At 40.1% G+C, this 12,736-nt stretch overlaps 1 protein-coding gene across 8 annotated transcripts in view; it reads left to right on the top strand.

The window, feature by feature from the left end:
* SYNJ1 (synaptojanin 1) overlaps positions 1-12,736 on the top strand; it is an 85,933-nt gene that overhangs the window by 11,000 nt on the left and 62,197 nt on the right. For all 8 annotated transcript variants that reach the window (XM_036850106.1, XM_036850107.1, XM_036850113.1 and 5 more), the window contains exon 3: positions 11,637-11,723. In XM_036850106.1, coding sequence (XP_036706001.1) covers positions 11,637-11,723 — 87 coding nt within the window. The remainder of the gene's footprint in view (positions 1-11,636; positions 11,724-12,736) is intronic.

The raw sequence follows: 12,736 nt of genomic DNA, 5'->3' as shown, positions 1-12,736 counted from the left end.
TCTTATTATTAAGTAAATTCCTAACTGGTTGTACATTAGTGCTCGTTAGTGGTCTGTCTTGGTCAACGCTGGGGATATGACTTTGGCCTATCTTGTTTCACAATTTGATTATTTTCTTGGAGAATGGGGTAGAAAGGTCGTTATCAGATTTGTAGATGTTGCAAAGCTGTGTGGGACTGATGCAGAGCTGGGTAGAATAATTTTTTATTTTGGATGGCACAGTTGAGATCCAATTTTTTTCAAACTGAGAAAATGGGTTAGAACCTACAAAATGAAAATGCAGTCCCCCTTGTTTGAGTTTTGTGTCCATTCCTGAACCAACTACTGTGGCTACAGGGATATCAGGTGCTACTTGGGTTGGGCAGATGATTGGCAAAAGAAGGTAGAAATTTCTGTGATTGTTTGAGTTCCCATAAAACCCCACCTGTACCATGGCTACATAGTAAGGGAGGGTGGGCACAGGTACTGGGTCGATGGTCACCTTGACCACTGCATTCCTTCAAATCTGCTCTCCTTCAGTCTTCCTTATCTCAGGGGATTGCTCTCTATCCACCTAGCTGCTTAAACCAGAACTTAAGAATCACCCTCTACACCTCCTTCTCTCTCATTTCACACATTCACTCCATTACCGCGTACCGTCAACTCAACCTCCTAATTTCATTGAGAATCCACGCAGTTCACCGTTTCAGCTGGTTCTACACCACTCAAGCCACTGCAGTCTCTTTCATGGACCTTTATAATAGCCTCCTTAAATGGTCTCCCTGCTTCCACTCCCCCTACCCACTCTCCAGTGTTCTTAAATACACAGTTTAGATTTTATTATTCCCCTGCTTAATACCCTTCAGTGGTTGGTCACTGAACTTAAAATCCAAACTCTTTAAAATGACCTGCAATAAAATCGAGTCCGTCTCCCTCTTCAGTCTTACACTGTACTGTCTGTTGGTTTCTGTGTTCCAGCCACATTGGCCCTTTTTTTTTTTTTAGTTCTGAATGTATCAACTTCTTTCTGGTCTCAGGGTCTTCACAAAAGCTGTTCCTTCTGCTCAGGATTTTATTTTTAAAGATAAACTTGTTCGCACACGTGGAAAAGTACATAAATGATAAATGTTCGACTTGGTGGCTTATTACAGAGTGAACATATTCATGTTACCACTACCAGGTCGAGAACAGAACATTATTGCTGGCTCTCCAGAAGATTCTGTCATGTTCCTTTCCAATTATTATCTCCATCATGATCTGCAAAGATAATCACTGTCCTGACTTCTTACCTCATAGGTTAGTTTCATCTGGTTTTCAACTTAACATAAATGGAATCATTCAGTATGTATTCTGTTGTGCCCAGATTCTTTCATTCAGTGTTAAATATGGGAGATCATGCATGTTGTAGCATATAGCAGTAGTTTATTCATTTTCATTGCTATGTAGTATTCCATTGTATGAATATTCCACTATTCTGTTGACATTTGCTTTATTTCCAATTTTTCCTATTATAAATGATACTAGTATGAATATCCTTTTACATGTTTTTTGGTGCACATACATACATATTTCTGTTGGATATTTTCTTAGGAATGGAATTTCTGGTCGTAGGGTATGTGGATGTTGTCTGGAACACTTTTACCTGCACTCTTAATTTGGCTAACTTCCTGTTTATTTTTCAGGTTTCAACTTAAAGGTCACTTCTGCAGGCAGGCCGGCCTATTCTAACCAACGCCTTCCCCCACAAACAATTTGAGATTAGGTCCTCCTGTTGCAGTCTGTTGGAATTCCATCACTCTACTTAGTATAATTTATAATTTTGCAGGTGTATGATTTTATAATGCCTGTCTTCCCAGTGGAAGGTATTGGGGCACTGACTTTTTTAATTCCTAGAACTTTGCCAGGATCCTGGTATATGGTAGGCATTCAGTAAATACTTGTTGCACAAATGGGTGAAAGGTTATTTTTATTTTGAAATGTTGCCAAGATTGGGATGTGCAGTTTAAATAGAACACTAATTTGGATAGCTGAGTATGTTTCAGCTGGAATTTTAGTTATTTACTAATACAAAGAAAACCTTTTTCCTTTAAAATAATTTTCTCTTTATGTGTAATGAAATGGAAAGAGTCTTTACCACCAGCTGGTTATATGATCTTGGACGAATCACCTAACCTCTAGTCTTTTTCTTCTGAAAATGAGTAGCTTGGACTGCACGATCTCAAGGATCCTCTGACTAGAGGATCTCTGCTTCTACACCAGAGTTGTACCTGCATGCAAATAAGCCGGCCACAAACTGCGGTGCATGGAACCACAGGCAAATTGTGTTTCTAGGAAGGTCGTGCTAATTTGTAATCCTGTTTTCATATTCTTACTGGCTTTCTTCAGCTTGGTCTTCTGTATCATCAGCTAAGGAAAGACAGTCTGTTCCCACCTGGAAGGTTTGAGCCACAGCAGAATGTTGACCTTGGATGGCAGGACCTTCAGTGGGTAGCGTAATTATTTAGTTTGAAATATTAATTCATCAGAAGTTAGAGAAATCTACATTTAAATTTAATCCTCAAAATACCATTTAAGTTTTTAAAGAAATGACTTTTTATTTATCTGAATGTCTTAGATAATAAGTTAATTTTATTTCTTTCCATTCAGATGGTAGAGTTAGCAAGGCAGGCGTGACCATCGTGTTGCAATTATCCTATGTTTAATAAGCCTGTATTTTAGAGTCACAACTCATGAAAATCAAGAAATAGGCATATGATTATGTTTTCATCTGAATTTCTGTAGCCTGATCTTTTGTTTCTTATCTTAGTTGCCTTAACTTCTCATTTGAGAAGGGCGGGTGTAACACCAAAAATGCTGAGTAATGCCAGCTATGTCATATGACAGAGTGCTATAAAATAAGCCAATCCAGCAAAAAAAGGTGTTGAGTAATGTGATAGAGAACAATAGGTGTGTTAAATTTTGATAGAGAACAATCGATATATTTATACTCTGAGTGTTTTCTGTAGTCTATAAATAGATAATCTCTATAGCTTCTATTTTCATTACTTTCCTGTAGTTTAAATAGGAGACGTAGATTAGGCCTGCCTTCAGTCATGAATTTGTTCAGTTAAAAAACTCTGAAACAGGCACAGAGCTAAAATAATGAATAAGTTATCTGTATTAAGTTGTGGGATATCACTAGCTCGTGGCTTTACGTAGTTTTAAAGACTTCTTAACTCCTTCTGTGATGACAGGTAAAGGTAAGCTTATGATTTTCCAGCTACAAGTTTGACAGAGGAGGATATGAAAGCTAATTTATTTCGGATGAATGTAAGGAAAACATTTGTGACAGAGTATTAGCAATATTTACCCTTCTTGGGCTCTCCATTCTATAATTGCCGAGTCTGCTTCTTTCCCGATTTGTTATATATCTATTATTTGATGAATATATGATAGCCTTGGGAAGAGCAGGCCATGGGGCCATTCTCAATGCTGTAGAACTTATTGCTCCCTTTCAAGTTTATAAAAGTCCTAGTGCCCATTGAACTTTTGCCTACTTGGAGGAAAATACCTCTCAGATCACTTAGAATCCGAGCAGCCTGTCCTCTCCCACTGACTGGCCAGGTTATCTTGTCTTGTCTCCTCTCTCAGTTTATCCAGGATACCAAAGAATGTTGTCAGAGTAAATTTTATCTGGGGAAGTATCAAACATACATCAAAGAAGAGAGGATAGTGTCGTTGATTCCCATGTATCTGCCAGCCAACCTCAGCGATTATCACAGACACTTTAAAAAATATATTTATTTATTTATTTATTTTTGGCAGCGTTGGGTCTTTGTTGCTGCGCGCAGGCTTTCTCTAGTTGCGGTGAGCAGGGGCTACCCTTCGTTGCGGTGCGCAGGCTTCTCATTGCGGTGGCTTCTCTTGCTGAAGAGCACGGGCTCTACGTGCGCGGGCTTCAGTAGTTGTGGTGTGCGGGCTCAGTAGTTGTGGCTCGCAGGCTCTAGAGCGCAGGCTCAGTAGTTGTAGCACACGGGCTTAGTTGCTCCTCGGCATGTGGGATCTTCCCGGACCAGGGCTCGAACCCGTGTCCCCTGCATTGGCAGGCGGATTCTTAACCACTGTGCCACCAGGGAAGTCCAATCACAGACGCTTGTGTTTATCTATATCCCTTATCTGCTATCTCCCCCCCTCCACCACCACTGTTTATTTTGAAGTAAACAGTGGACATCATTTAATTTCATCCATAAATATTTTTATGAGAATAAATGTTTATGGCACATATTTTATTTTGCTTTAAATTCTTTTCTATGACCTGATTCATATTCATATATTCACTAGGAGTAGATTCAGAGGGCCTTCAGATGATCAGTTCTAATGACGTGAGGATATGTTTAAAAATAGAGCTATAATTATAAATTTACGCTTAAGATAGCTCTGTGTTCTCAGGAAATGCACATTTGCACTAGATTGATGACTAAGATTTAAAGGATGAATGAAAGATAGTGTTGAACGTGACATGAGAAGAAAAGTTTTTCCAGTTAAAATAAGGAAAATAAGGAGGGGGTTAGTTACTGTTGATGCCTGAGGTGTCATAGCAGTAACTTCAGAAGCCAGGCTCTGTCTTACCTTCCGGGCTTAACAAATGAGCTGAAGACATGTTGCCCTCCTTACCTCAGCTGAACTGCTCAAGATCTTGATAGGCTCAGAATGACTCCTAAAACAATGGGCTTCTTGGCTATTCCTACCTACCCGTGGTTAGAAATCAGTCACTTGTAAAAAGAAAGGTTTGTTTTTCCTAGCGTTTCGTTTGTTTAATAACAACATGAAAAGGAGGAAAAACAAACCACTTCTCTTTCAAAAAGCAGGCTGTTGCCCTCATGGGAAGCGCAGTAGATAACCTTGAAAGACAGCACTAACAGGAGAGTGAGTAGCCTGAACTTCCGTATCACCATGTTTCCTGAACTTTCATTTCTGCTCATTGTTTCCTCTGAGCTCTCTGCACCCCCTGCCATTTTATACACTCCACAGCTTACACCCTGGTTAACAGTCATTTAACAGTGCCCATTTTCCCATCCTCACCTTCACACCCCACCACAGACGTCACATTTGAAAATTTCCAGACATCACTATGAGGAGCTGTTAAACTTCAATAATGAAGGCATTCAAATGCTATCAGTGGTAAGATAAAATGTTTATCTTTTTGTGTATTATTTTATTTATTTATTTTTAAGTTTTTAAAAAAAATTTTTAAATTTTTTTATTTAAAAAAAAATTATTATTATTACTATTTTTGACTGTGCTGTGTGGCTTGTAGGATCTTAGTTCCTGGACCAGGGATTGAACCCAGGCCCCCTGCAGTGAAAGCGCAGAGTCCTAACCACTGGATTGCCAGGGAATTCCCCTTATGTATTATTTTAAAACTTACAAAACATTCCCTTTTGTGCCAAAACCTCTCAATTTATTTTTGTCTATTAGATGAATACTTAATCAATAGCTGCAGTGTTTAGAGTCTCTGTGTTAGGTGGGCATCGTGTTGAGATATAAAGAAATAAGACTTAGTTTCTATTGCTACTAGTAGACAAGTGTCTGTGGTATAAAGTAAAGAGAAGAAAGAGATTTCCTTCCAGCCAGAGTAATCAGAGGAAACTTCAGGAAGAAAGCAGCATTTTTTGTTAGGTATTGAAAGGTGGGTAATATTTGGAAACACAAAGTTGGCTAACAAGTATTCGGGATGGAGAGAACGTGGTGAACAACAAAAGAGAGGGGAGGGAGGGGAAAGAACATGGAGCCTGTAGGAGGGGAACAAGTTACTCATTTTGGCTAAAGCCTGGGATGCAAGGGGAGAGTATTAAGGGAAAAAGAAAGATGGGGATGGATTGAGTAAAGTCGTTACAAATGCTGTGTTTTATCTAAAGGTTATACACGTTATTTTAAAGTGTTATGGCTTTCTTTCTTTTTTAAAATTAATTTATTTTTGGCTGCGTTGGGTCTTTGTTGCTGCGCGCGGACTTTCTCTAGTTGCGGCGAGCAGGGGCTACTCTTCATTGTGGTGCACAGGCTTCTCATTGCGGTGGCTTGTCTTTGTTGTGGAGCACAGGCTCTAGGCGCGTGGGCTTCAGTAGTTGTGGCTCGCGGGCTCAGTAGTTGTGGCTTGCGGGCTCTAGAGCGCAGGCTCAGTCGTTGTGGCGCACGGGCTTAGTTGCTCCACGGCATGTGGGATCTTCCCAGACCAGGGCTCGAACCTGTGTCCCTGCATTGGCAGGTGGATTCTTAACCACTGTGCCACCAGGGAAGTCCCATGGCTTTCTTATTTTAAGTAATCTCTTTGTAGTGGAGGAATCTCAAATTATTTTTTAGAATTAAATTACCAGAGAAGTGGGACAATAATTTAATTAGATCCCTCCTAATCATATATTTCTCTGTATTTCATGGAGTTTCATAAAAGAAGGGAATCTTTTTCCCCCAATTTAAAAAAATATATATGGGGAAGGAATAAAATGGTATTATAAGAGTTTATCTTCATGCCATTTAGAGAAAAAAGCTTCATAACTTAGGAATATGCACATGTATTTTGAAAGTTATTTTTGCTGGCTACATTAAGAAATTTTTTTGAAATTTTTAAATTTCAAATATATGGAAAAGTTGAAGTTCAGTACAAAAGAACTTTTTTTTTTCTGAACTATTTAAGACTACTAAGTTGCCAACAAGGTACCCTGTCACCCCCAAATACTTTATTACATATTTCCTAGAAAGGTATTCACCTACATAACTACAATATAACCATCAAAAAATTAACATTGGTACCTTACTGCTGTCTAATCCTCAGACTCCATTTAAGTTCATCAGTTGTCCCAACAATGTCTTTCGTAGCAAAAAAGATCCAGTTGAATTTTGTACATTTTATTTAGTTATCATGTCTCTTTAGTCTCCTTAAATGCGGAAAAGTTTCTCAGTCTTTGACGTTTATGACCATAAAACTTTTGAAGATGAAGGCCAGTTGTTTTATAGAATGTCCCTCACTCTGGGTTTGTCTGATGGTTCCTCATGCTCAGATTGAGGTTATCTTGGCAGGAATATTACAGAAGTGCTGTTGTGTTCTTTTCATTGTATCCTGTCAGTTGACACAATCTTGACTTGTCCCATTACTGTTGGTGTTCACTTGGATTACTTGGGTTAAGGTGGTGTCTGCCAGGTGTCTCTGGCTGGCTCTTTTTTCCTTCATAATTAATAAGTGTTTGGAGGTGAGGTACTTTGAGACTATGTATGGTCCCATTGCTCTTCAAACTTTCAGTTTATGGGTTTATTCAGTGGGTTGTAATCTGTTACTCTTATAATTTATTTTGATGCTCAAATTGTCCCAGATTTCACCAGTAGAAGAAGCCCCTTTAAGCCGGCTTCCGCATTTTTGTAACATGCCACCATCATTCTTTGAACACTCCCTTACTTTCTGGTGCAGAAACATGTTATAGGCTCATCTTGTCCCTGCCCTTCCCCTGGAATTTGCTGTTTCTCCAAGGAGTCCTAGTTCCTTTTAGTGGAGAATGGTATTAGAAGGCAAGATCTGGGTGCTAGGTGTGCTGTTTGTTATTGGGGTATTGCTGGTCATGGTCCTGTCAATGGCTAGAGCTAAGGAGAACATACAAATGTATATGTATATGCATACAGAGTTATACCCACCCATTTGTATCTCTGTCAGTCTGTCTCTCTAGAAAACCGTGAGTTCATACTGGTAACTCCAATTCTGATCATCGCTGCAGTGTCCTTTCTAGTTTTCTCTCTTTCCATGTTTGCAATTCCCTTCTCTGACAGTGAGAAGCCTACTCCTGTGGTCTTTGATCATTCCCCTGTGCATAACCACTCTCCTGTTGCCCCTGCAGCCTCCTTCACTGCGTGGCTGCCTTCTTCACCCCAGTGGGGCTCCAGCACCCTGCCTGGGGCTCCCTCCACTGCACCCTGCCTTCTCCACCCCTCTCAAGCTCCAGCATCCCGTGCCAGGCCACTCCTACTGTCTCTGGATGGACACCACCCTCCTCACTCAGACTTCAGCATCTCCTCCCGGCTGCTCCTCCCGCCAAGTGGATGCTTTCTTTCCCCACCTCTGACTTCAACTCCATGAACAGGGCCACCCTTCTTACTCTACCTAGACTCTCACAGCCTGCAAAGAACCTCCTTCCCTTCACCCCAAACCTTTGAAGCGTAAATGGAAAAATAGGTAATCATCTGCAGTCCTTCAGATTAGAAATATTTAAGAAGAAAACACGTGGTTTTCTTTTATGAAATTGGAAGTGTCTAGAGTTAAACGTTCGTATGGCTCTGAAATTGCATTCACCAGTTCATTGAACATAAATTACTGAACCCCTCCTGGGTGCCAGGCACTGAGCTAGGTCACCGGGGATAGGACGGTGAGCTAGACAAAGCCCCTTCCCTCATGAAGCTGCATTCTCTGACTCTGTTTAAGCTTAAACAGGTTAGTAGCAAATTAGTAATCTCTCTAAGCCTGTTTCCTCATGTCAAGTGGAAATAGTCGCAATTCTGCTCATGGCGTGCTTGTGAAAATTGAATAACACGTGAAAAATACCTAGCCCAGTAACTAGTTAGCTACTGTCTTAATCATCACAGAAACAATATACAAGTACCTCAGCTAAAACAATATTCATCACTCTAAAAAATCATTTAAAATTTTCATTTAATATTTTGAGGGGAAACCAAAAAAATTCCTGGCAGGGAAAACGAAATCTCATCTATTCTTTGAATCATTTTTTTTTCTTTTAGCATACTTTTATCTAAGAATATGCACTTTAGTTTAAATTGTGTGTGTGTGTCCTGTTTCTTGAGTCTCAGAATATAATACAAAAGCACAAATAACTAAGCAGCATGACATTTGTTTGCATGTTTGAATCAGGTGACAGTCTAATAGATGGGTCTTCTTTGGGCCTGAAAGACGTGGTAGATTCACATGTCTGGAGCACAGTTAATGAAAAGGTAATTATTATGCATTATTAGAGAGAGAACATTTTGTTGCAGGGTAATTTGTTATAAAATGACTTTCTCTTTTCTAAGGGAAGGCGATGACTTAATATTAAAAATATATTTTCTTTTTAACCCTTACTAGCTGCTGGTATTGGAACCCAACTGGCTGCTGCTAAAACTGATAGATACGTCTAGTAACGTCTGTATTACTCTACTAGTGATAGTATTTGAAATGCATATAGCATGTAACCTGTAAAACTCTGGAATAGTATTTGCCCTGGAAGCCATGCCTTCTATCATCAGAGATATAGCAAGCCTCTCTAAGGTTTGCTTTTGTACATGTGGTACTCTTAACAAGGCAGTATTTAGGGGAAGGAGTTCCTATTTTACTTTATAAAATATTAAAATTTATGTTGTGATGTTTTCTAGCTGTGTTCCTTGTCACTGAGTGTTAGGAGTAACTGTCCTCTAAATATATAGTACAGTAATAATAATAGGAACTCTAGGAATGCAGAATGAAATTCAAATCCCCATAACTTTAGTGGCTTGGTGAAATCTTCCTCACTCCCTAACTTCATACTGGGTGGTTTGATAAAGATAAAGACCTACCCCTAATAATGAACATACTAGAAAATTGTGACAGTACCAGCTAATTGAGTGACTGAGACCTTCAGTCTTAGCCTGTGCTGCCAGCTAGCAGAGCACAGCTCATTCAAAGGCAGAAGTGGGATAACTAGGAAGAAGTATAAGAGTAGATGGTCTGAAAAGAGGTGAGACAGGCGGGGAAAGTGAGCTGGTCTGTAGAACCCTGGAGAAGAGCTTCAAAACAAAGGAAAAGGGCTCTAATGCAGGGTACTATGGGATATTAGGAAAGCAGTAGACTGAGAAGATAGCCATTTTGTTGGCAATAAAGATTGACAGAGAGGGACTTCCCTGGTGGCGCAGTGGTTAAGAATCCGCCTGCCAATGCAGGGCACACGGGTTCGAGCCCTGGTCCGGGAAGATCCCACATGCCACAGAGCAACTAAGCCCGTGCGCCACAACGACTGAGCCTGCGCTCTAGAGCCCGCGAGCCACAACTGCTGAGCCTGCAGACCACAGCTACTGAAGCCCGTGTGCCTAGAGCCTGTGCTTCGCAACAAGAGAAGCCACCGCAATGAGAAGCCCACGCACCGCAATGAAAAGTAGACCCCGCTTGCTTCAACTAGAGGAAAGCCCGTGCACAGCAATGAAGACCCAACGCGGCCATAAATAAATAAATAAATGAATAAATTTTTTTAATGTACTATAATTCTGTATCAGAATGTAGTTTATTAGAATTTATAACATACTATCATTCATGTACAGATCATAGAGGAATGAGGAAAGGGGAAAGGGGTAAGTGCAAGAGATAAGAGGTAAATAAGGAGTGAACCAGTCAGCTAAGAGGTGAGTTGGTGGGGTATGGGTAGGGAGTGGATAAGGGAAGGCAGTAAAGAAGAAAAGAACTGGAAGGGAAAGGATAGAATGAGAAAGAGGCTCATACCTTTCCAGATTTGTAGACCTTAGAATGTAGTATTTGTACTCGTCCATTGAGTTACTAGCTGTGGTTTATGTTTCTTTGGTTCTGTGTTCAATTTTTAATAAGTGTATTTGCTAAGAACTAGGCATTTTCCTTTAAAGCTTCAGGATTTGTTTTTTTGTTTTGTTTTGTTTTGTTTTTCCTGAATAGAATAACCACAATAGCCTGTCCTAGGGAAATTATTCTGTGGGTTATATTCGTTGGCAGATAACATTAACTTCATAGCAGAAGAAATCAATCCAGACAAAGACCAGACTGACAATTTCCCCTCTGCTAGACTCTGTGGTCAAGTATTGCTATTAGCTTTCATTATTTAAACGTTAGTAGCCTTCTGTGCGTCAAGCACTAAGTGTCAGGGATGAAAGGATGAATAGGACAGAATTCCTGCCTTCAAGGAGCAGGCTGGCTAATGAGAAGGACAAGTGTTGAGTATATTTTAAATGTTTGGGCAATGTCAAGAGGGAGCTCTGTGAAAGGCCTGTGCCTGGAGGAGTAAAGAAAGGTTTCCAGAAAGTGACTTTGTGCCTGTGTTTTTATAGGGTGAATAGAATTTTGCCAAGAGGCAAAGGTTGGGTAGAGTCTTTCAGGCAGAAAGCCAGATCGCTGTGCAAAGGTACAGAAATGTAAAAGACCATGCTTGGGCCATAGTGAGAGTTTAATCTGATTGGAGCCTAAGATGCAGGGGGTGGGAAGGAGAGGAGAGTTATGAAAAATGAAGCAGAAAGGGTATGTTGAGGCCAGATTCTGGAAGATTCTTTGTTAAGGAGTTGGGTGTTGTCCTATAGGGGATACCATAACAGAGAGTGTTCCTGGTATTAGAGTAGGTGAACAGATCAGTGGGACACAGAAGAAAATTCAAAAGCAACCTCAAAAACATATGAATATTGTTAAAGGTAGTACTTCAGATCTTTAGGAGAGGATGGATTAGTGAATAGATGGGCCTGGAGTAACTTGTTAATTATTTGGGAAAAACTGTTAAGTTACTGGTTTGAAAAAATATTTTATGCGATGCATTTATGTTAAGAATATCAGATTTAGATTTGGACATTTTTGCTTGAAACTCTGGCTTTATAGCTAAATAGAATCTGATGTTTCAGGTCCTTTTTCTCATCCTAAAACTATATTTATTTATTTATTTTTATAGCATCAGCAGAAAAAGAAGCAATCAAGAGTACATACTCCAAAGTTCTAGATGCTTATGGACTTTTAGGTGTTTTACGATTAAATCTTGGTAAGTAGTCAATATAATTGATCTATTTTTTTCATTTCTGTTTTTGTCATTCTAAACATTTGAGAGAGACTATCTATTTCAGACTCTATATCTGAGCTATAAGTGTGGTAACAGCTTTTAAACCTTAATTAAGCTAATCTTGAGATAATGCTTGTTGCCCAAAAAGGCATGCTACACGCTCATGCTCTTGTGATTTTTTTTTTTTTGCCAGCTCATTTTATGAGGCTAGTATAATCCTTTTTTTTTTTTAAATGTTTTTATTTATTTATTTTTATTTTTAGTTGTGTTGGGTCTTCGTTTCTGTGCGAGGGCTTTCTCTAGTTGCGGCAGGCGGGGGCCACTCTTCATCACGGTGCGCGGGCCTCTCACTATCGCGGCCTCTCTTGTTGCGGAGCACAGGCTCCAGATGCGCAGGCTCAGTAGTTGTGGCTCACGGGCTTAGTCGCTCCGCGGCATGTGGGATCTTCCCAGACCAGGGCTCGAACCCGTGTCCCCTGCATTGGCAGGCAGATTCTCAACCACTGCGCCACCAGGGAAGCCCCTCTTGTGATTTTTAAGTTCCAGAGACAGCGTCCTATTTGAACACTTTAAGAGACTGGTATCAGTTGTCAAAAGAGAAAATCAGGGCATTGCCCTTTTTCTTTGTTTCAGTGCCTTTAGGAAAAGATGTCTTAGTGGGACCCACACACTGATTTCCCTGGGTTATAGTGGGAAAGGCATCTGCTTTGTATTCAAAAGGTCTCAGTTGAGCCTGTGTCTGCTACTTAGTGTCACCATGGGCTGCAAAGTAACCTTTATGATTCTATAACGGTGTGACTCGGAGCGTGGCCCAAGGACTGGGCCACGTTCCATAAACTGGGTGAGTTTACATTCCATAAACTGTTTTGTTATTGGTCTGGATGAGATAAGAAGCCAGCACCATCGTGCAAATCAACACATGGCTTCCTTCATTGATAAAGTCTTACTATGGAGAAAAAAAGAAGTCAGCGAAACCAAATGGTGAACTTAGTGAT

Source organism: Balaenoptera musculus, chromosome 4, assembly GCF_009873245.2.
Source record: "Balaenoptera musculus isolate JJ_BM4_2016_0621 chromosome 4, mBalMus1.pri.v3, whole genome shotgun sequence".
Lineage (NCBI taxonomy): Eukaryota > Metazoa > Chordata > Mammalia > Artiodactyla > Balaenopteridae > Balaenoptera > Balaenoptera musculus.
The sequence above is the reverse complement of the archived record's forward strand: the minus strand, read 5'-3'. Positions and strand labels throughout refer to the sequence as shown.